The sequence below is a fragment of the Dipodomys spectabilis genome, unplaced genomic scaffold (assembly GCF_019054845.1).
Source record: "Dipodomys spectabilis isolate Male_0828 unplaced genomic scaffold, ASM1905484v1 ptg000019l, whole genome shotgun sequence".
NCBI lineage: Eukaryota > Metazoa > Chordata > Mammalia > Rodentia > Heteromyidae > Dipodomys > Dipodomys spectabilis.
The window spans coordinates 14,098,476-14,123,207 of record NW_024870696.1 but is presented as its reverse complement, the minus strand read 5'-3'; the positions used below and the strand labels follow the sequence as shown (position 1 = coordinate 14,123,207).

The 24,732-nt window shown below is 36.4% G+C and overlaps 1 protein-coding gene across 1 annotated transcript in view; it reads left to right on the top strand.

Annotated features, from left to right (window-relative positions):
• Xpr1 (xenotropic and polytropic retrovirus receptor 1) overlaps positions 1-24,732 on the top strand; it is a 125,138-nt gene that overhangs the window by 13,045 nt on the left and 87,361 nt on the right. The window contains exon 2 of the mRNA XM_042674554.1: positions 8,634-8,685. Coding sequence (XP_042530488.1) covers positions 8,634-8,685 — 52 coding nt within the window. The remainder of the gene's footprint in view (positions 1-8,633; positions 8,686-24,732) is intronic.

Here is a 24,732-nt window from a genome sequence, read left to right as displayed (position 1 = left end):
TATTTAAAGCGTACTCAAACTGGGATCTGCATATACATTCTTAGGAGTCTATGTTTCCTACGAGAATTAAAGACATTGTATGCTTTAATGGGTAATTATCAAAAATTCTTATGTAGGTATTCATATTGTAGATCATCTAGATTGCCATTTTATAAACTAGCACTGCCAGATTTCAAATTTTATGCTAATACTTCTTTGTCTATACTGGCTCTAAATAGAACTATGACACTCTATAATAAATTATTAAGAACTAAGGATGGGGCAATTCAGTGTAAGAATACTTACCTGACAAGTGTGATGACCTGAGTTCCACCCTCAGTACTGCAAAAACTACAAGCCCCCAACAACAACTCTCCCCTCCCCCAAGCCATCCAAACAGATTGAGGTATATTTAATGCATTGTGATATATATTCCTATTCAGTAGAGGGCCAAATGATATGGTAGCTCATTATATGATATACATTTTGTGATAGTTCACATTCCGTTAGCTAACTTGTTTTTGAACATCTTTTATGTTCTAGGTTGTGCTGCAGATATTATTCATGCATGATAGTGAATCAAAATTAACACAAGTTGTGTTTTAAGTGTTTTTAATTCTCAAGATAAACCTCTAAAATAAGTTTGATCACTACTACCCCTATTTTAAAAATGAGGACATTGAAGTACAAAGATATAAATTCTCCCAGTATTATGGGACTCAAAAGTGTTGCTTTTAATATACATTTATAATTTCAAAGCTGACTACTTCCTCTGTACTGTCTTAATGTAGAGATAAATACTTAGAGAGTTGTATTCACCTGACAAAGTAAGATAGGCATTCCAGGCTCAAAAGAACATGTTCAAGTTGAGATTATGTTTTCAGCAAACCGCCATCTTTTTTCTTTCATGTTAATATTGTAGGTTTCATAGTATTGGCTTTGTGGCTTTATTTAGATTTAATTTGTAAGATTTTACTGTATATGAATTGTTATAAGCACTGGGAGTTTTGTCCTAGTTTATGTTTATATATATATTTCAGTTATATAAAAATGATACATTACAGTAGAAATACTGATGTGTAAAAGATTGTTTTCAATCCTTTGTAAGTAGAAAACACTTTTGTATTTAATATAAATACATATTGATTGATGACATAAATTCAGAGTTCATATAAAGTGTTAGATTTTCTTAAAGTAAAATAGCAGATTGAAGAAAGTCTGAATTTTTTTTTTAATCTCTTGATCAGTTTTTTTTAATTGTGAAAATATTGTATAGAAGGATTACAATTACATGGGCAAGATAATGAGTACATTTCTTATCAAGCATTGTTGCCTCCTCCTTTGTTTCCCCTTCCCATCCTCCCCCCTCCTCTAAAGTTGTAAAGTTCATTTTTCAACATAATGACTTGTACATCTCATTGTTGCAATGGGTCCACCTGTATCCCTAGTTAAACGATTTGTTTTTTCCCTTCCCCTCCACAAATTATACCAACATCAAATACAGTGAAAGCAGGGGTTATACAATGGGGGAGTGAATTTGTTGTTTTATCATTTAGATGTACTGTTCTAACCCAACTAAGTGCTTTGGATTAGTTCATTATACAAGCAGTGCACAGGTTCTAACCTAATTTATTTCTGGTCAGGGGCAATTCTGTTGCAAGGCCTAGGATGTTGCTCAGTTTAGAGAGTATTGAGTGTTACTACCAAAAAAAAAAAAAAAGACTGTCTTCTCTTTTCCCCTTCCTTCCTTCCTTCCTTCCTTCCTTCCTTCCTTCCTTCCTTCCTTCCTTCCTTCCTTCCTTCCTTCCTTCCTTCCTTCCTTCCTTCCTTCCTTCCTTCCTTCCTTCCTTCCTTCCTTCCTTCCTTTTTTTTAGTACTAGGTTTTGGACTCAGGGACTAGTGCTTGCTAACAAACACTTTACCACTTGAAACACATCCTTTGTCCTTTTTACCTTAATTTTTTCTGATAGGATCTCATTCTTTTGCTCAGGCTGGTACTAGGCTGTGACTTTCCCTACTTCTGCCTCCTTGAAGCTGGGTTTATCACTGGTCAGCCTTAAAATGGTTTTTTAATCAGGTTGGGGGTAGGGGTGGTGGGAATGCCAGATAGGTCAAAATAGTAAAAAAACAAAATTTGCAGTGTATAACTATATAAAGATTTGTCTTTATTAAAATGAAATTATGATTCTATTTATAAAAACATTTTCTTTTTATGAAAATTTAGTGGTATATGTGTGGTGTATGTGTTTATTGGGAGGGGTGCAATACTGAGAATTTGATCTCAGCTCTCATGTTCTCAGAAGCTCTATAACTTGAGCCAACTCCTAACTCTATTTTACTTTTGGTTACTTTTGTTGATAGTCTCATGTTTTTGACCAGGACCCACCTCTGAACATGATCCTATTTATTTATTTTTAATTTTGATTTTTACCATGATCCTTTTTCTGATAGGGTCTCATTGCTTTTGCCTGTAAAGCTTGGAGGAGTAGTGTTCCACTATGCTTGACTTATTTATTTAGATGGAATTTTGCTATTTATTTTTTTTCTGGCTGGATTCTAATCATCATCCTCCTGATCTCTGCCTCCTGAGTGGATGAGTTTGCAAGCATGAGCCACCACACCTGCCTTAATTTATATTTTAAAGCTTAATGGTAGGTTTTGCTTTTATAAATTTAACTCATTTTTGTTGCATGTCACATTTTGTTTAACTCATTTTGTTACATGTCACATGTGACATGTCACATGTCACATGTTACATGTGCCATTAATTATCATTCATCTTCTTCAGAAAAGAAACTCTTTTTTTTGGGGTCCGGTCGTGGGGCCTGAACTCTGGATCTGAGCGCTGTCCCTCAGCTCTTCAGCTCAAGGCTAGTGCTCTAGCACTTGAGCCACAGCGCCACTTCCAGCTTTTTTTGCTTTTTGTTTATGTGGTGCTGAGGAATCAAACCCAGGGCCTCAGGCATGCAAGGCAAGCGCTCTACCACTGAGCCAACTTCCCAGCCCAGAAAAGAAACTCTTAAAGAACTGTTTATTGAACTTCTAGTGTGCACAAGTCTCTCTGTTAGTAATTGGGTTTTTAAAAATTCTTGATCGCATATAGTAGACATTTCTATTATACCCAGATGTAGTAACATTTCACTCATACATTTGAGTCTCTATTATTACTTGTTCCAAGATTTATTTCCCAAACTGTTTTGTACATAGATTTATTTTTTTACATTATTTTTTTTTCCTTTTAGAAACTTGTTCTGTTTTCCGCAGTCTTCTGTTTATTTACACTTTTGAAATATCCACACTGGAATGCTATACCTATATAGAACTTTGGTATAAAATTCAAATCTGAGAAGTAAAATAATGAGATCTTCCGGAATACTTATTTTTGAATTTTTTTTTTTTTGGGGGGGGGGTCCGGTCGTGGGGCCTGAACTCTGGGCCTGGGCACTGTTCCTCAGCTCTTCAGCTCAAGGCTACACTCTACCACTTGAGCCACAGCACCACTTCTGGCTTTTTTTCTTTTTGCTTATGTGGTGCTGGGGAATTGAACCCAGGGCCTCATGCATGCAAAGCAAGCACTCTACCACTGAGCCACCTTCCCAGCCCCAATACTTCTTATTTTAATCTGGAAGTTAGTGATCCTTGAGACAACTAAAGTTACAAAGATCATATTAATTATGTATTTTTCTCAAAAGAGGCTCCTGACTTTTGTCACATTTATCTTTCCTTCTTCCCTTCCACCTTTCCTTCTTACTTCCCTCTTTCCCTTCTCCCTTCCCCTTCCCTTCCCCCTTCCCTTTCCTTTCACCTTTCCTTTTCCTCCTTTATTTTCCTTTTTCCTTTCCTCATTCCTTCCCTTTCTTTTCCTTTGATTTTCTTCTTTCCTTTCCTTCCCTTTCTTTTCCTTTTTCATTTCTTCTTTACTTCTCTTTCCTTTCTCTTTGCCTTCCTTTGCCCTTCACTTTCCTTTCCCCTTTCCCTGTCCCTTTTCCTTTCCTCCTCTTCCCTGACCCCTCTTCCGTCTTCCCCTTCCCCCTCTCCCCTCCTTTCTTTGCTGGTACTGGAGATTGAATTCAAGGCCTTGGTGCTGACCCAGAGGGAGGGAGAGAGAGGGGGAGAGAGAGAGAGAGAGAGAGGGCGAGAGAGCGCAGAGAGGGCACAGAGAGAGGGCACGAGGGTGAGAGCGCTAGAGCTTGAACTCAGGGCTTGAGCTGTGTTCCTGGCTTCTTTGTTCCAGGCTAGCCTGGAGCTGGCTTTGAACTGCCATCCTCAGATCTCAGCCTCCAGAGTAACTAGGATTACAGGCATTAGCTAGAAGCTCCTGGAAGTTTTTTTGCTTAAGATTGGCACTCCACCACTTGAAACTCAGATCCATTTGCAGCTTTAAAAAAATTATTATTATAAACGTGATGTACAGAGGGGGTACAGTTACATGTCAGGTAAAGAGTTCATTTCTTTTTGGACAGTGTCACTTCTCTCTTTCTCTCCCACCACATTTTGGTGATGGAAATGAGAATCTCAAAGACTTTCCTGCCAAAGCTGATTTTGAAATGAGATCCTGTTTTCAGCTTCCTTAGTAACTTATCATTATAGGCTTGAGCCACTAGTGCCTAACTTATGATAACATTTCTAACAACAGATGCCTAGTGTTACTTTTTTTTCCCCCCCAACACCAACCAGCCAATTATCCAACAGCAATTGGGTGTCTGAAGTTAATTCAGTTATGACACTACCTGTGGTTAGCACAGACTGCATACTTAGGTTAAGGGTTCCACATGAATCTCCCACTTGAGATGCCACATACAAATAGGGTTGCCAGGCTACCAAGACTTCTGCCTGGTTAACTGCAAGACTGTCCCTCAGATTTAATAATTTGCTAAAAGGGCCACAGAACTTGGGAAATAACTATGCTTAATATTACAAATTCATTAGAAAGCATACAGCTTAGAAATAGCCTTACAAGATGAGATGCATAATGCAAACTATGAGGATTGAGATGACACATGTTTTCCATGCCCTTTCTAAAACATTGATATATTCACAAACTGAGAAGCTCCATGAGCCTTGGTGTTGGAGGATTTAATTGAGTTGTAAGTACACGGGCATGATTGATTAAAGAATTTTAATTGGTGATTGAACTTGACTTCTCTCTATCATCCCCATAAATCTGGAGATAGTAACCTTATCGCTTGGTTTTTCTGTGAATAGCCCACCTCCTGAAACTATTGGGACCACACCTACCCATCATTGACCCATCTTACAAGCATATAAAAGTCAATTAAACATATTTATAAGATAGTTCTTTGTTGCTTTGTATGTCCCTCCCCTATGGTATAACCTCTGTTTTCATTGTGTTTGATGCTGGTATAATTTGTGGAGGGGAAGGGAAAAAACAAATTGTTTAAATAGGGATACAAGTGGACCCATTGCAACAATGAGATGTACAAGATGTTATGTCAAAAATGAACTTTACAACTTTGGCAGGAGGGGAGGGGGGATGGGAAGGGATCAGAAGGGGAAACAAAGGAGGAGGCAATAATGCTTGATAAGAAATGCACTCATTACCTTACCCATGTAATTGTAACTCCTTTCTACGGTATTTTCACACACAAAAAAAGTCAGTTAAATTCTAAACATTTTATAAGCTCAGTGCCTTGAAGTAGACACAAAGACCAAATATAGATAATTATTTATCTATTTATTTCTGACTGTACTGGGGTTCAAACTTAGCCTTTGCCCTTGCTAGCAGATGCTCTACCACTTGAACAACTCCTCCACTCCTAAATATTTGGTTTTATTATTGTACTTCAGTTATATTACTATATTGCCTCAAATTTTATAAGTGAATTTTGAATATTTTTGCATATTCTTGGATTTAAGCATATGTGACAGAAACAATTTTGTATTTGTATTATTGTCTTATGAATACTTGTATAAAACATGAGTTAAGGGCTGGGAAGGTGGCTCAGTGGTAGAGCACCACATAAGCAGAAAAAAAAAGCCAGAAATGGTGCTGTGGCTCAAGTGGTAGAGCGCTAGCTTTGAGCTGAAGAGCTTAGGGACAGCGCCCAGGCCCAGAGTTCAGGCCCATGACCGGACCCCCCCCCCCCAAAAAAAAACCCAAAAAAACCCCAAAAACCCATGAGTTAAAATGAACCACTTTTAAGAATTTTAACTTTTCTTATTTCACTGGATTTTTTTTTTTTTTGGTCATAGAGTTTGAACTTAGGGCCTGGGCACTGTCCCTGAGCTTTTCTGACCATTTTGAGCCACAGTTCTAGTTTTTCTGGTGGTTAATTGGAGATAAGAATCTCATGGACCTGCCTTCCTGGGCTGGCTTTGAACTGAGATTCTCAGGTCTCAGCCTCTTGAGTTGCTAGTATTACAGGCATGAGACATCAGCACCTTTTTACTTATTGTTAAGTTTTGTTAACCCCAAGTAAATAGTGAATTCACTAGGGGAAAATATAATTACTAGATGTGAATACTCTTTTGGAAGATGAGTAGGTTACCCTGGAGGTTTACTTCTTCCTTTTTGATATTTATAATACTTGAACAACTATTGGCTGGTGGTTTTGAGAGGGAGGTGATATTTTGCCTCTTTGGGGACTTCTGGGGACTGGGGGTTGATATTGGTATCAATGGCTATGTGCCCGGTAAACAAACTTATGCTTGTATTCTGTTTCTTACTTTAAAAAAAGTGTGCAGTGTTCCAGTGTATTTCTCTAGGATTTCTGTTCCTCTTTTTTCCCCCCACTGTTTTTGCTTAGTTCAGAGAGCGTATGCTCTTCACGTGATTTTTAAGAATTCTTTTAGTGCTGTTTAGTTTTATTTTTATTGTCAAGGTGATGTACAGAGGGGTTACAGTTACATAGGTGAGGTAATGAGTACATTTCTTTTGAACAGTGTCACCTTTTCCCTTGTTTTCTCACCATTTTTTCCCTCTCGAGTCCCCCAAGTTGTATAGTTCATTTTCAACATAGTGTCTAGTGAATATCACTGCTGAATTAATTCACCCTTTGACCCACTATTTCTGTGGGTCACACGAACTTACATACAAGGCAAAATCAACAGTGACAAAAGGGGAAAAACAAAATCACGAAAAGTAAAATAAAAAATCTCTTAAACACTTTTCCATTTCTTGGGGTTCATTTCTATAAACATCATTTTATGTGATCATTTGCAAATAGCTATTGATCCTTTGTGATCCTCTCCTAAGAATATTCTCGTTTGGTCTCACTGTGTGAATATTTAGAGTCCTATTTAATTTATCATGTCCAAGTATAATTTTTTTTATCATCCATTGTGTTTACTTGTAGATTTATAGACACAATTTCAATTATTACAAATGAGGGAAGCCATGTGACCTATGTTTCTTTGTGTCTGGCTTCACTTAATACAATTTTTAAAAGTCCATTTCCTTACAAATGAGGCAATATCATTCTCTCTAATGGAAGCACAGAATTCCATTATATATATATTTCTTGATCCATTTGTCCAATGAGGGGTATCTGGGTTGATTCCATATCTTGGCTGTGGTAAATAATGCTGCAATGTACTGGTAGCTTTAGTGTAGCCTAGTTTGTGGTCAATTGGATAAATGCCCATGAGTGGAATTGCTGGGTCATAAGGAAGCTCTATATTTAGTCTTTTGAGGAACTTTCATATTTCTCTCCAGAGTGGTTGAAGAAGTTTACATTCCTACCAACTGTGTAGTAGCGTTCCCTTTTGGCCACATACCTCAGCATCTCTTATTGTTAAGAGTTTTTGATAGTGGCCATTCTAACTGGGGCGAGGTGGAATCTCAATGTTGTTTTGTCCAGGGATGATGAACATCTCTTCATGTGTCTATTGGCCATTCTTATTTCTACTTCTGAGAACTCTCTAAATCTTTTAAGATATTTATTAATTGGGTTGTTGTTTCTTTGAGTATTTGTTTTTGGGGGGTTTAATTTTTTGATTTCTTAAGTATGTTTTAAATATGAGGCCCTTGTCTGATACATAGCTAGTGAAGATCTCTTATTCTGTGGGCTATTTATCTTTCTAGCTATGTCCTTTGCTATGCAGAAACTCTTCAGTTTGGTGCAATCCCATTTATCCAGTCTTTCTTTGATTTATTGTGATTCTGGATCTCTTTTTAGGAAGTTTCAACCTGTGCCTAGGAGTCCTAATTTTCTTCTATCCATTCCTGTAATATTTTCATGGCTTCTGGCCTTACATTGAGGTCTTTGATCCATTTGGAATCGATTCTGGTGCAGGGTGATACATAAGGATCTAACTTCAGTTTTCTGTCAATTCTGCCAGCAGCATTTGTTGAAGGGCTATCTTTCTTCCACCCTGTGTTTTAGCCTCCCTTATGAAATTTCATGGGGTTATAGGTCTATGGGTTCATTTCTGGGTCTTCTATTCCATTGGCCCTTAGGCCTATTCTTGTGCCATTTGCTGTGTAATTTTAAAAGTGTATAAATTAGCTCTAGTCCTAAGGATTAGACAGTAATGGATAGGTTTTAAAAGTTAATTGAAGTATTTCACTAAATTCTATATTTGGTTAACTAAATTTAGTAGTTGGATATTGAAAAAGTACTGTCTAACTTGAACACTTTCAATATAAAGTTTATTTAATGATTTCCTATATTGCTTTTCTTTCTTTTTGATAGGCTTTCAAGGATATGCTGTATTCAGCTCAAGACCAGGCACCTTCTGTGGAAGGTAAGATAAATTAATCTTCAGATTTAGTTACAGTAAGAAAAAAATTTTAAACTTCAAAATATAAAACATATGATCTTTTCCTATGAATATCTCTTTTTCCTTTGTTTTAGTGCCAGTCCTAGAGCTTGAACTCAGGGCCTGGTTGCTATACATGAGTTCTTTTGCTTGAAGCTAGCACTCTACCACTTGAGCCACAGCTCCACTTCCTACTTTTTTTAGTGCTTAATTGGAAATAAGAATCTCAAAGACTTTCCTGCCTTGGACGGCTTCAAACCATAATCCTTAGATCTTACCTTCCTGAGTAGCTAGGATTACAGATGTGAGCCACTGCTGCCAGGTGGTCTTTTTGCTTTTGATGATGTGATTATCCATTTGTTTGTCTAGCTCAAATTTACTCCATGATAGATCTTATGTGGTTTTTTTTTTTTTTTTTTATCATCTGTTAAGGCTAGGATATGAAGTGTTTGCCAGAGTACTCATATGTAAAATCTTGGTCTTCAGCTGGTAATGCTATTTTGGGAGGTGGTAGAAACTGTAGAAGGTGGAGCCTAGTTGGAGGTATAACTCACTGGGGCACCCTCTGGAAAGATATACCTTGTCTAGCTCCTTGTCTCTTTCCTTCCTCCTCCCTACTTCCCTCCCTCCTCTCTTTGCTTCCTGTTCACCATGAAGTAAACTGCTTTCCACTACTGCATGCTCCCAGCCATAGGCTGAAACCTCTAAAACTGTCAACCTAAATCTGATTAACACATCTTAGCACTGAATCATATATTGATTTCCTCACAGTTCTTTTGTGCTTCATTCTCCCAATACATTTTTACATTTATCTATCTATTTCCACCTATTCACTCATCCATCTAGACACCCTTTAGTGGATCCTAAGTCTACAGATAGTTAGGACAGGGCATCTTTCCCCTTTCTGTTTACTTACTGTCTTTAGAGTGGGGCTAGTAATTAAATGGAGAATGTTAGTGTGTGTATATGTAATCAGTGTGCTTATGTATATATATGCACAGTTTGGCAGTCATATAACAACTGATCTAAGGGTGTGGTTATTCCACTGCTCTTTTATCAGCTATTCTTTACAGGGTAAAGCTTTTATTAGTTTGGAGAGATGACTGTTAAGTTGTGTATGTTCTTGGGTCAGTAAGTAAGATCCAGTTTAGCAACTGTTCTTGACCGAATGTCCCTTTTGAGGCTGAGTATTTTTTGGAAATTTTGCATCAGCGAGAAAGTGGATTACACACATACACACACACACACACACAGTGGAATTTCATTTTATTTTATCAGGAAGAAGAGTATATCATTATTAGGGGAGTGGGAGGACCTGGAAAAAATCATGCTGAATGAATTATATCAAGCTCAGATAGACAAAGGTGCATGTTTTCTTTCATATGTGGAAATTAGATATAAATATAAGCATATTTGAAAATGCACACAAGGCCATAAGCATATACACTTGATCAAACTAACTAAAGGATGCTATGTATACTCAGGAGTGAGATTGGAACAATGATCAGTTTAGTAAAATGGATACCAGAAAGCTGAAACATGTTTTAACTGAGGGTAATGAGGATTAAGGAAAGGAGTAGACAAATGAAAAAAGGAATGAGGGTAAATGCAATTGACATAATAATGAATGTATATACATGAAAACTGAAGGAGGAAACTTGACAGATGTGGAGGGGATAGAGGAGGAATGATGGAAAGGGTGACTGATCATGATGCATTGTGTATATAAATGGACATGTTAAATTGAAATGTTTTTGTATACTATTTGAAGAAAACATAAAATTCTTCAGTTTTTTCAGGAGTAATGGATGTAAAAGAATGTATGAATATTCTTACTCTGTGTCTCTGAATAATATCTGTATGTGATACTACATTAGTGTTCTCTGAAGTCATTCCAGTAACAAGCTATTATAGGCTTATTTCTATGACATAAAACAGATGTTGAAGTAGTTTAATAAAACTGTAGATTTTAGATTCAAATCCCATTTTTTAATAACATGGAAATACCCATTATTTATCTAAAACATTCTGAATTGAAAATGCTGTTTCTCTGAAACATGTCAAAATTTTACCTCTTACATTTTGAACCAGGGCATCAGTAGTTAGTCCATTATTAATTTTATGTAAGTCACTGAAGTTTGGATTATGATGTATTTAATTCTCTAATTTAACTCAAAATGCAGGGCTACTTTGAAAAGTTTTTTGCCTAGTTTGTAATAAACATACTCTGAGATATGTTTAAAAACTATGATATTTATTCTCCATCTTGTTGGAGTATGATCCTACTAATTGTTTCAGTGAATATTAGATAAAATAGATTTATGAGAAATAGTGTTCAAATTACAAATATGTATGTCATTTCTTTGAACCCTGACACAGAAGTCATATTTTTAATGTAGGGTGATCATATAGGAGGATGTGCCCCTTTCACAATGCTCTGTGCCTATTAGTTCTTTTTTTTGTATTGCCTTCCAAACAACCTATAAAGGCATGAACTCAGCAACTCAGGAGGTGGAAAGTGGGAAATTCATAGATTGAGACAAAAAGTTCGAGCCCTATCTTAGCAAATAAGTACAATATAATAGTTCATGTCTTTAATCCCAGCTTTGCAGGATCCCAGCCAGTAGGATAATGATGGTCCCAGGCTGACCCAAGCAAAAAGACAAGACTATCTGAAAATAAAACAGAAGAGGCTAGGGATAGAGTATAAGTGATAGAGCATCCGCATGGCAAGTGCTTAGCCCTGAACTCAGATCACAGTATCGCCAAAAAAAAAACCCCATGTATGTTTTATTTTCTTTTAAAAAAAAGTTTTATTGTAAAAATGCTATACAGAGGGGTTACAGTTACATGAGTAAGGCAGAGTACATTTCCTGTGGAGCATCGTTACACCCTCCCTTGCTGTTCTCCCACTATCCCCTTCCCCCTTCACCCCCCCCCCCCAAAGTCATTTCCAATTTCCAATATACTGTCTTGTGGGTATCATTGCTGCAATGGGTCATTCTTTGTCCTTGTTGTATGTTTTATTTTCCACATGAGTTTTTCTCTTTCAAAGCACTGGATAATTGAAGCTATTGGGAACTAATTGTCTTGACTAATACTAAGACTAATAGAAATTACTAAGGAGACTTTAATTGTTCTTTCACTTGCATTGAGGTTTTATACTTTGCCGTATTTGGAAAAAAATTACTGATAATCATTTCTTTTTTTTTTGTCAGTTATGGGCTTGAACTCTGGTGCTGGGTGCTGTCCCTGAGCTCTTCAGCTCAAGGCCACTTTTAGTTTTATGGTAGTTAATTGGAGATAGAAGTCTCACAGACTGGCTTTGAACACCATCCTCATATATTAGCCTCCTGAGTAGCTTGGATTACAGGCATGAGCCATCGGTGCCCTGCTGATAATCTGTATTATATCCTTGCTATTAGTATTTTTAGGCTTTTGTTAGTGCTTAGAAAATATTATACCAGAAGATTTACCAGTAAAGTCTCAAGACTTTAAGCTTTTTTTTTTTGCCAGTCATGGGGCCTGAACTCTGTGCCTGGGCACTGTCCCTCAGCTCTTCAGCTAGTGCTCTACCACCAGAGCCACAATGCTACTTCTGGCCTTTTCTGCTTATGTGGTGCTGAGGAATCAAACCCAGGGCCTCATGAATGCAAGGCAAGCACTCTACCACTGAGTCACATTCCCAGCCCAAGCTTTAACATTTTTAAAAGGAAAAATATGTGGTAGGTCTGGATTTTTTTTTTTTTTCCTTGAGGATGGTGCTGCCATTGGGGCTTGATTTAGGACCTCCCACTCTTGCTTAATGTTTTTGCTCCAGGCTGGTACTCTACTACTTGAGTCACACTTTGACTTCTGGAATTTTGCTGGTTATTTGGAGAGAAGAGTGAGGATTTGTCTGCTTGGGCTGGCTTTTAACTCAGTCCTCAGATCTCTGCTTCCTGAGTAGGTGGTATTATAGGTGTGAACTACAGGCTCCTGGCTTGGATTATTTTTATATTAGCTTTTTCTCTTAATTTTATACCTAAGATTTTTTTGTGTATGTGCGAGTCCTAGGGGTTGGAGACTAGGCTCCAGTGCTCAAGGCTTAATGCTCTACCACTTGTGCTACAGCTTCACCTCTTTTTGGTAGTTAATTGGAGATAAGAATCTCACAGACTTTCCTGCCCTGGCTGGCTTTGAACCATGGTCCTTAGGTCTAGTCTTCGTGAGTGGCTAGGATTTCAAGCATGAGCCTTTAGTGCCCAGCTATACCTTAAGTTTTTATGGACTTAAAACTTCATGTCCCAGACAGCTGGGATTTTGTTTTTGTTTTTGTTTTCCATCTTAAATTAGTGGTTCTCAGTGGGCTCATTTTATTAAAAAAAAAAAATCCTGGTGCTTGGGCCCCATTTTAGATCAATTGAAGTAGGATTGAGGAGTAGGACACAGACATCAGTATAAAGACTGATATTAGTGCTAATTTCTTTTAAACAAGCATCTCCTGGATGATTCTAAATTTTTTATATTATTATTAGACACTGTATTTTATTAGTATAATGGAATTTTCTCCTATTTACTGTCCAGACAGTGTTTAATTTTACATGTGTAAGCAATAAGCTATACGAACTTATGTAATCTTAAGAGACTAGACATTGGAGTGCATCTATCATTTCTAGCAACATAGGGAAAGCACAAGTAGGATTACTGCAGCCCAGACTAGCCTGAGTATGAAGTGAGACACTGCCTCAAAAATAACTAAGAAAAAGGGACTGGAGGCCTCGTTTTGTTTTAGAGGACCTGAGTGCAGTCTCCAGTACCATCAGAAACAAAAAGAGTGAAATGGTTTGTTTTTTGAAGTGTATTAGATAAAATGCCACAAAAGCCAATGGCAGCAGCTCATACTTAATAATCCTAGCTACTTGGGAAGCAGAAGCTGGTAGAATAATAGAGGCTAGCTGGGGGAAAAAGTTTCAAGAATTCATCTCAACCAGTAGCTGGCTACAGTGTTACATGCCTGTCATCTCAGCTAAGTAGGAGGCTGAGATTGGGAAGATTGCAATTCAAGGTTAACACAGGCTAAAATGTTTATAAGATACTATCTCAACAGAAAAATCTAGGCATGGTGGCATGTACTTGTTATCCCAGCTATGGTGGGAGGCATAAATAGGAGAAGATTTAGGCTGGCCCTTGCAAAAAGTGAGACCTTATCTCCAAAATAACCCAGGAGCCAGCCTAGCAAGTGATAAGCCCTGAGTTCAAACCCCAGTCTCACTGAATTTTTAAAGGCATAACATATGAAAGCTGTTGATAAGTTGAAGACAGGCACTTTTTTTTTTTGTCTTTTCTTTTTCGGTACTGGGGATCAAACCCTTTACGTTGCACTTGCTAAGCAAGTGCTTTGCCACTGAGCTATATTCCAGCTAGTAGCTGGCACTTTTTAAATAATTGTGAACCTAGGACATTTGAAGGTGGTACCTTTATTTTTCATTGACAAAGTAGGGTTATCTCAATTATAAGTAAATCAACAAAACAGTAGTTGCAATGTATTGAAAAGTGGAGTATTTAAGTTGTTTTTATTATTCAGGCAGATCAGATACATGGTTATTTTGCATCTTTTATCCTTGAGAGTGAATTTCCTTAATTATTTTTACATTGTACATGGACTGTATTTAAAAATAAATATCTTAAGACTATAACCAAAATATGCTCATATTTGGAAAAATGCTTAAAGACTTAAACATTTTATTTCTAATCTTCTTTGGTATTTGTCATTACCTATTCTTCTATGTAATCTGTTAATTTTGAATACCATTTACATTTGGAAGTACATAACTGAGAAGGTGACTTAAAATTCTGTGTTAAACATGATTCCATGCATTGATCTTTAAATGGCATAGCTAGTAATAAAACTTTCCCATAATGCTATCCAACTTCCTCTCAAGACGTGCTGTTTCTACAACTCTCACTTTTTACTTTTTGAAAAAATTTATTCTTACTATACAGGTAATATTTAGAGGGGTTACAGTTACATAAGTCAGATAAAGAGTACATTTCTTTTTGAGCAATGTCAACCTTTACCTTGGTATCTCCTAATTTTTCCCTCCCATCCCTACCCACAAGTTGTATAGTTGGTTTTCCATCTAAGATGTAGTATCACTGCTGCATTTGTTCATCCTTTGTCCCACCATTTCTGTGCCCCCCTGCCCTCAGACAGATAAATGAACAAACAAGACAAAAGGAAAAGAAAAAACCAGCAACAAAGAAAAAAACTCCTCTTGTTTCCATTTTCTGGAGTTCAAATAATATTTTATCTGATCAGTTGCACATAGCTATTATACCTTTGTCTCACTTTTTTTTTTTTTTTTTGGTTTTTTTTTTTTGGGTCTGGTCGTGGGGCCTGAACTCTGGGCCTGGACTGTCCCTCAGCTCTTCAGCTCAAGGCTAGCGCTCTACCACTTGAGCCACAGCGCCACTTCTGGCTTTTTTCTTTTTGCTTATGTGGTGCTGAGGAGTCGAACCCAGGGCCTCATGCATGCAAGGCAAGCACTCTACCACTTAGCTACCTTCCCAGCCCGGCCTTTTTTCTTTTCTTTGACATTTGCTTTTGGGGAGACTGATTTTTATTTTGTTTTATTGCTAGTTTTTGTGTGTGCTATTCCTGGGACCTAAACTCAGGTCCTGAACCCTGACTCTGAGCTTTTTTGCTCAAGGCTAGTACTCTGCCACTTTAGCTATACTTTCAGCTTTTTGGTGATCAATTGTAATTAAGAATCTCATGGACTTTCCTGCCTTGGTTGGCTTTGAACCACAATCCTCATATCTCAGCCTTTTGAGTAACTAGGATTACAGGTGTTGGCATCCTGCTGAGACTGATTATTTTTGAGGTTAAGTTCTTATTTCCTGCCTAAGTATGTCCCTGACCACAACCTACCTGTTTTTGGCTTTCAGTCTTAGCTGGAAATACTAGTGCATGTAGCCATGCCCAGCTTCTTTCCATTTTGATAGAGTATTCTGGACCTTTGTTTTGCCTGGGTTAGGATGGAATTGAAACCCACCCAGTCAGGCTCCCACATAGTTTAGGATGATAGATGTGTACCTTTGCGCCTAGCTATGGGTTAAGAAAGGGGTCTTATGAAACTTTTCGGCCCAGATTGTTCTGGAACTGGGATCCTTTTGTTTTCATCTTCCCAAGATTACAAGTGTGATACTCTGGTGCTGGCTTGAGAAAATTTTTTTAAAAACATGTGTATGTATGTATGTATGTATGTATGTATGTATATATGTATGTATGTCGTAGGGTTTGAACTCTGGGCCTGGATGCTGTCCCTGTGTTCTTCAGCTCAAGGTGAGCACTCTACCACTTGAGCCACATAACCACTTCCTGAAAAAAAATTTAATTGGGTATTTCCTTGAATCTCTATTTTTAAAATTGTATAAGAATTTTTTAAAGTTTTAAATAATACTAGAAAAGGCTAATTGTATGTTAAATAGCAATATTTAAGCTCAGAGAGCTTAAAATAAGGAAAAGTGTACATGGAATGTTAAGATAAAAGTAAAGTAAAAGGAGGAGGCAACAATGCTTGATAAGAAATGTACTCATTACCTTGCTCATATAACTGTAACCCCTCTGTACAGTATTTTTACAATAAAAAACATAAAAAAAGTAAAGTAATTTAATGCATAGAATTGAGAAAAAGAGCATCAGATAAAAACAAAGAAAATCATTATTACCCTGTTTTGTCATTTTCTGTGTTTTTCTTTTGTTTTGGAAGTACTGGCATTTGAACTCAGGACATTATACTTGTTAGACAAGCACTTTTATCACTTGAAGCCTTTTGTCTTTTGGGCTTTACTTACTTTTTCAGTTAGGGTTTCTTTCTTTTTGCCTAGTCTACTTTTGGGCTGTGTTCCAACCTTACACCTCCTATGTAGCTTGTTTGTTGAGATTTGGATTTTGCTAGGTTTTTGCCCCCTGGTGGTCTCAAAATTCTAACTTCCCGATCTTTGCCTTCAGGCAGCTGGATTTTACAGATGAGCCATAGTGCTCTGCATAAACACTTCTCTTTTTTTAAAATTGGAATTTGAATTAGGTAAGCACTTTTTTTTTTTGCCAGTACTGGGGCTTGAACTCAGGGCCTGGGCACTGTCCCTGAGCCTCTCTCTATGCTTAAGGCTAGCCCTCTTCTACTTGAGCTACAGTGCCACTTCTAGCTTTTTCTGTTTATGTGATACTGAAGAATTGAACTCTTGGCTTCATGCATGCTAGGCACTCTACCACTAAGCTACATTCCCAGCCCCAGGCAAAACACTCTTATCACTCTGTTATTTCATTCCCTTTTTTTTTTTTTTTGTCAGTGGTGGACCTTGAAGTTAGGGCCTGGGTACTGTCCCTGGGCTCAAGGCTAGTGGTCTACCACTTAGAGCCACAGCTCCACTTCCAGTTTTTTTTGGTGGTTAATTGGAAATTAGACTTTCCTGCCCAAGCTGTGATCCTCAGAGCTCAGCCTCTTGAATAGCTAGTATTACAGATATGCCACCAGCGCTTATCATTCTTCCCTCAACAAATACCGCTTAAGACTGTATCTTGCGATGTAGCTTATGCTGTCTTCAAATTTAACCTCTCGACTCAGCAAGGATTACATATGTGGGCTAGTATGCCTAGCCTTTCTTTTTTTGTATTTTTGAATGCAAAAAACATGAAGTATGAAACAGTAACCCTTCTCTCCATCACTTTTATACCAATAAATAGAAAACAATAAATAGATATAGATTTGAGAGATCATTTGTGAGTTGTTAGAGAATTTTTTATGTGTGTTACTCTGTGGGAATTAAAATATAAAGAGTTGGTTTGATAGGCTTCTTTTTACATTTTGCTTTTCATTATTTGTGATGCTTTCCTCTTAATGAAGAATAATACACTTGGCCAACTTTAGCTTAACACAGCTCTGATTCAGTTAGCTTAATATAGCTATCTGATTTTCTAAAATAATTGGATACAATTAAGGACATAAGTAGCTGTAAGGACATAAGTAGCTGCTCGTTACAGTATTTTGTTTTCCTGCCATTATCTTTAGTTTCCCCATCTCCTTCCCTGTTTTGTGTACATTTGTTTTTGTTTTTTTATTTTTGTTTTTTGTTTGGGTCCAGTCGTGGGGCCTGAACTCTGGGCCTGGGAGCTGTCCCTCAGCTCTTCAGCTCAAGGCTAGCGCTCTACCACTTAAGCCACAGCACCACTTCTGGCTTTTTTCTTTTTTTGCTTATGTGGTGCTGAGGAATCGAACCCAGGGCCTCATGCATGCAAGGCAAGCGCTGTACCACTGAGCCACCTTCCCAGCCCTGTGTACAGTTTTTGTTGGAACATTTTGGCTTAGGTTCTCTCTGTTATTCTTCTTGGCTAGAAGATGTGTGAACAGTTTTTCTAAGCCTCTTAGAATTGATCTCTTAGTGACAATGAAGATGAAAGTATACTTGTAAATAATTTATTGTGATTATATGCTTGAAAGGACAGGGTCTACTTCAGGCATTTTCTTTTGCCTCACCTCTGTACCTGGATCTTTGTTGTTTTAACAGATATGAGCTTGCTTTTATTTTAAGTTATGAACACTAAAATGTTGGATTATATTTCTGAAATTTATGAAGTAGTTTTATATATGTAGGATTACTGTCAAATGTGTGTTCACTAAGTATATTACTTTTTTATGTTATTTATAATTTTGTCCCCTTCTCCCAGTTTCATTGACTAGGCTGTATCCTTAGCTCTTAAGTTATTTACATGAGTTTTATGACCTAGAAATAAAATAATTTGATATTTGTAATAGGGAAAGTTTTATATTGTTACATTTTTAGGTGGGTGGTTGCAAAGAATAGCTTTCCTAGATTTTCTGTTAGTGTTGTTTTATCGGTTGGAGTCTTGCCCATTTGTAATCTATTTTCAAAAATACTTCTACATGGGGTAATGTCACATGAGATGACTATACCAGAGGACTGGTAGGTATATTTAACCCCTAAATGAATATATTTACAGTAATCCCTAAAATGAAATGCTAAAGTTATTTTTAGCTACTGTAACCTTATTTTGAGAGCCATAAAGAGATAGAGATAGCTAATAATGCAAGTTGAAACAAGAACCAAGCCATCAACATAATTACCATTTTATTCATGGTACTGGGGTTTGAACTCAGTGCCTCAACACTTGCTAAGCAGGTACTCAGCCACTTGAGCTACATTCTTAACTCCTTTTGCTTTATTTATTTTTTATATAAGGTCTAGACTTTTTGCTCAGGTTAGCATAGAATGCAATCCTCCTATACGTACTTCCTGTATAGCCTAGGATGATAGGTGTGAAACACCATACTTAGCTTTTTTAATGAGAACTTCATCATTAATAGCGATAAAAGTGCTCTGGACTATACATACCAAATATATTTAAATATATGCATTCATTCAAATACTTTTCATAAATTTTATTGGACATCTTTGGAAAATGCTAAAGAATAACAGATATCCTTCCTAATGGAAATACACACTAACACTGATAAAGTATTCTTGCAGAAACACACACACACACACACACATACACAATTTATCCAGCACTGAATTAAAAAAAAATATTTGTCCCACCAAGCTGTCTTCAAATTATGATCCTCCAGATCTCAGTCTCCTGAGTAGCTAGAATTAATTAATTTTCATTGCATCCAATGAAAGTTAATTTTTGTTTCTTTTAAAAGCATGAAAAGGCATAATTGGTACTTAAAGTCATATGATGGAGTTAAGGGTATGTTTTTCTGATTCCTGTTTCCTGTTTATTTTGAGAAAGCATATTTATTTGTAGTATGGAAATGACAGCTTATAGATAAAAAAGATTATTACCTTAAAGCAGAAGTGGGTAACTTTTTTTTTTCTGCCAAGGACCATGTGGGTAGTTATACTATTCTACAAAATTATCACTTCAGTCAGATGGCCAAAAGCATATGTATCAGTCCTGTGTCATGTACCAGGTGGTAGATATTATCCTACTCTGTTTAAAAGAAAGGACTTGAGTATTTCAGGATTCCCAACATTAATGTAGTTCACTAATAGAAAAAGGATGCTTCTAAAGAACAAATGCCATGATTACTTGAACAGAAGAAATGTCCATTTCCTTATCTGAAAAAAAATAGAGGTAATTTGTTGGTCACTGTTAGACAATTGATGATCACAAATTGGTAGTAAATTTATAAAAAAAATAAGTACAACTTTGAGAAGCTTATAGATGGAAAGTTGGTGGAAGGTTTTTAATCTTTTTTTCTTGACACCAAGGAATATTTAATGTACCATGTGTTTTTATAATTTCCTTTGCTAATTATTACACAGTACTGTTTCTTTTTTATTAAGTCAGAGAGAAGGACATGAAATTGAGAAAGAACAACTACAAATATTGAATTATATAACAAGATTCCCTGGGAATTTCTGGTGTATATACTAAATGGTTGAGCAACAGGTGGCATACTAGTTGAGTGAGTCTGATTACTTTGACTAGAATTTCCTATAATAACCATTAGAAAACTGCAAAAATGGCTAAGGGTTAAAGTTGGCAAAGTTTAAAATAAGAAATTCCTTTTTGGGTTGTTTTCTTTGGATAATGCTATTTTAGGTGTTCAGTGAAAAATAAACAAGAAAGCTAGAAGTTATGATCATTGAACAGCTTTTCAGCATTACTTGCTTCCTTCTCTCAAATTAATTGATTATCACAGCCAAAAATAATTTTTAATTATTTTTTTAAAAAGTAGTCAATAATTGAAAAAAGTAGATAATACCTCAAAGTGGTTTCCCATGGCTGTTAGAACAGTTTACTAAAACTTGATGGACAAAAACAGAAACTTTTTTTTTCACAATTCTTATGGAGTTCCCATTTTTCTAATTTTTTAAACATATTTAAGATTTATTAGTTTGAATAGGGAACCAAATATAGTCAATCATACAAAATATTATAATAGGCCTTTTAATTTTTTTTATTGATCTATACTAGTACAATCCAGTATTGTACTCACGTTAAATATAATTCTCTAAATCGGCTACAATAAAAATGGAATAGTCAGATCTTCAGTCGTATTACCTACATATCAAGCAAGTGTTCAGAAAAGCCATGTAAAGTCTACTATGTTTTGCAGCATAGACCATTTCTTTCCTCTGGGAAGGTTCTATTTGTCAGAGCTGATACATGTTTTTTCTCCAACCTTTTGTATTTTCAATTTTCTTTTGAAAATGATTATTTTTGTTAGTGATTAGTATTGCTGGTGTTACTGTTAAATTTGGAGGGACAAATCTTTTTTTTTTAGTCCAGTGCTGGCTAAATTGTATGTGTATATATGTGTGTGTGTGTGTGTTTCTCCAAGAATACTTTATCAGTGCTGGTGTGTATTTCCATTAGGAAGGATATGTGTATATTCTTTAGCATTTTCCAAAGATGTCCAGTGAAATTTATGAAAAGTATTTGAATAAACATATATTTAAATATATTTGGTATGTATGGTCCAGAGCACTTTTATCTCTATTTAATGATGAAATTCTCAACTTTGTCAGTGGGAGCCTCTTTATTTTCCCCAGTCCTAAGAAATGACCCTGTTTAATCTCTGATATCTTTTCTGTCTGGTGTTATAAACTTTCCTAGACTAATGATATCTGTTTCTAATCTGGGACCTGAAACTATTTTACCAAGTACTCTTGTTTCTTTTAATGATTACTAGGGAGTCTTACTTTTTTAGAAGCCACAAACTGACATTGCTTTCAAGATGTCATTGCTGTTGGCATATTCATCATTTTATACTTTTTCATTGAAAAGAAATACATGCAGATATACTTACACATACATGCATATATTTAAAGATAAATACTTCATTCTTTGAAGCTTAGATTCTTAGAGGTACACTTTTTGGACTTGAAAAAGTATACTGTGCTGTAGCTGAAATGTGATCATTTTTAAGATTGAATAGGATTCTTAGGCATGCGTGACAACCACAAATCCAGCTTTCTAAAATTCCATTGTCTCAGGATAAGAAATCAATATTGATTAAAATTCATTTTCTTAGTGAAGGTTGAGAGGTGAAACATTGTTTATCACCTAGGAGATTGAGTACCAATTTGTATCTCAGGATAAGAAATTGACCTGCAATGTGCTTGTTACCAAAGGTGCAGTCAGTGAGATTGGAAAAGGAAATTGAATTCATATTGGAATGTTATCACATGCAATTAATTTTGCATATATACTCAAGGCACATGAATTTTATTTGAGATTGAAATGGCTGTACTCTGAAACAAGACACTGAAAACCTAGTATGGTTAAATATATTTGGAAGTTTCTATTGTTCCACAATTGCTGTCTTATTATAAAGTATGCCCTTATTAGTCTCTTCACAAAGAAATCTTTTGTTCATTATAAGAAAATAAAACAGCTGATTTTGTGCTTTGCTTTTGCAAAGATTAATGTAAAATAAAATAATTTCTATTGTAAATTTTTTTTTATTTATTATGCGAATCCTGAGGTTTGAACTCAGGCCTGGGCACTGTCCCTGAACTGCTTTTTCCTCAAAACTAGTGCTCTTCCACTTGAGCCACAGCTCCACTTTGGGATCTATTATGTAGTTTACTGGAGATAAGAGTCTCATAGACTCTCTTGCCCAAACTGGCTACATGCCACCATGCTCAGATCTCAGCTTCCTGAGTAGCTCGGATTATATGTATGAGCTGCTGGTGCCCTCTATAAGTTATTTTTATCTGTCTATTCTGTAAATACAGAAAACTATAGTTTTCCTATTGCTATCTTTTTCTGTGCATTGACTATTCTAATCAGCATTTTAATCATTGGAGTTTTGTGTGTGTGTGCTGGTACCAAAGCTTGAACTCATGGCCTAGGGGCTGTTGATGAACTTTTGTGTTCCAAGCTAGCTTTCTGGCCACTTGAGCCACAGGTCCACTTCTGGCTTTTTTGGTGGTTAAGTGGAAATAAGAGTCTCATGGACTTTCCTATTTGAGCTGACTTTGACCCGTGAGCCTCATATTTCAGCCTCCTGTGTAGCTAGGATTACAGGTTTGAGTCACTAGCACCTGGCTTAATCATTGCTTTTTTTGAGATTGATAACAGTATCCTATTCAGAATCAACAATTTCATGAGTTGGCAAAAACAAAAAGCTAATATCTGGGAGTATCAGAATTCAAGAGGTAAATATAATGATCTAAATATATCAAGCTGTGGGCTAAGAAAAATAATCTTGAATCCTATATACCGAGTTCCAAAAAATGAATTGGAAAATAAAAAAGAGAGACCCAACTTTTTAAAAGTGTTTTGTTAGGATAGTCAGCAGTCTCTACAATGTTTCCTTACTAGTTATACTTATTTAAATGTAATGTAATGTAATCTGATCACAATCTTTTTTTAAAATTTAATTTTATTGTCAAGGTGATGTACATACATAAGGCAGTGAGTACGTTTCTTGTCAAACATTGTTACCCCCTTCCTCGTTTTTCTCCCACTTTTCCTCCGTCCATAATCACCCCCCCCAGTTGTAAAGTTCACTTCCAACATAATGTCTTGTGAGTGTCACCAATGCATTGGTTGTCTTTTGTCCTTTGTCTTACCATTCACAATCTTACTGTAGCTTCATTCTTCTTTACTGAATTGACTGTTTCTAAAATCTTTAATTTTGAACCCATGCTGGAAAGTTTAGATAAGACATAATCTTAACATAGAACAAATAATGATTCTTGGAGCTCAGCATTGGGCATGTTAAGGTTAGTTATATTATTGTACTGTTTAAAATTTTTAATTAAAAGCTTTTTTAAGAACCCTAAACTAGTGCTAGTCTTGGAAACACAGTGAGAAGAAATGTGTAACTGTTATGTCCTAAAGACATAATGCATTAGAATTTAATAATTTCCTCTTTTTAAACTGATTCCTGTGTGATTTTATATGGTAATATTGGCACATTTATTGAATCATTAGAGCAGAAATGCTTGGAAGCATACAAAGCTCAGTGAAATTCTTTTGGGAATATTAATATCTGAAGAGACTGTAGATTATACTTACTGATAGTATGCTGGGGCAGGGGGGAAGAAGGGAAGAGACAGAGACAGATGGAGAGAGAGAAAGAGAAATGGACAAACACTAACTCCCCTCTGGCTAGAAAAGCCACTGGTGTACAGAGTTCAGAGCTCAGTGTCATTAATAATGTTTTTGATAATTTCTCTTCATTTTCCTGTTCTGGTAGACTGTAGGGACCATGCTTCTAAATAATGAAACAATGACTACAATCCCTATTCCCATGGTAATGGCTTTGCTCTTCCATCCTTCCTGAGTTTCTTCTGGCTTCTTTTCCTTACCTCCTGTTTCATGTTTGCTTATCACCTCTGTCTTAGTTTTTCTTTTTTCTGTGCTTTTGTCTCTCCGATAATTTCTCCATGTCTCTGACTTGCCTTTTCCTTTTTGTCTGCTAGTCTTACTAATTCTTACTCACTCTTGGATTTTTTGGATCTGGAAATTGTGGGGCAAATTGATGAGATTCAGATAAGTTTAAAAATGTAACCCCACCTGGCTCCCTGCTCAGACACACATCTGGCCCACAGTCCACGTACTTTAGGCATCCCATTATAGCTAAGATGACAGGTTACTGCCACTGCACTCAGCTATGGGTTGAAAGGTGTCTCAGAAACATTTGTCCTGGGCTTGCCTCAGACTGCTATCCTCTGATCTCAGGCTTCCAAAAAGCTAGTATTATAGGTTCTAGCCATTAGTGTCTGGCTTTTTTTCAACAGTTTTGGTGTAAGTAAATCTGAATTTTCTCTGGCATCTTTTGATAGAATTTTTTTTGTGTGACCAATCCTTTCAGTAAATACAGATTTGATAGATACAGATGAGCTGAAAAGGAGATATGTTCCCAGAATAAGTCACTTAACTGAGAGTAGGATTAAGGGATTTTAGTGGCTGTTTGGGTAGCAATTGATTAGAAAGGCTAAACTTGTAAACAAGGAAGACAGTTGAGAATATATGTTAATATAACAAGAAGAATGCCTAAATTG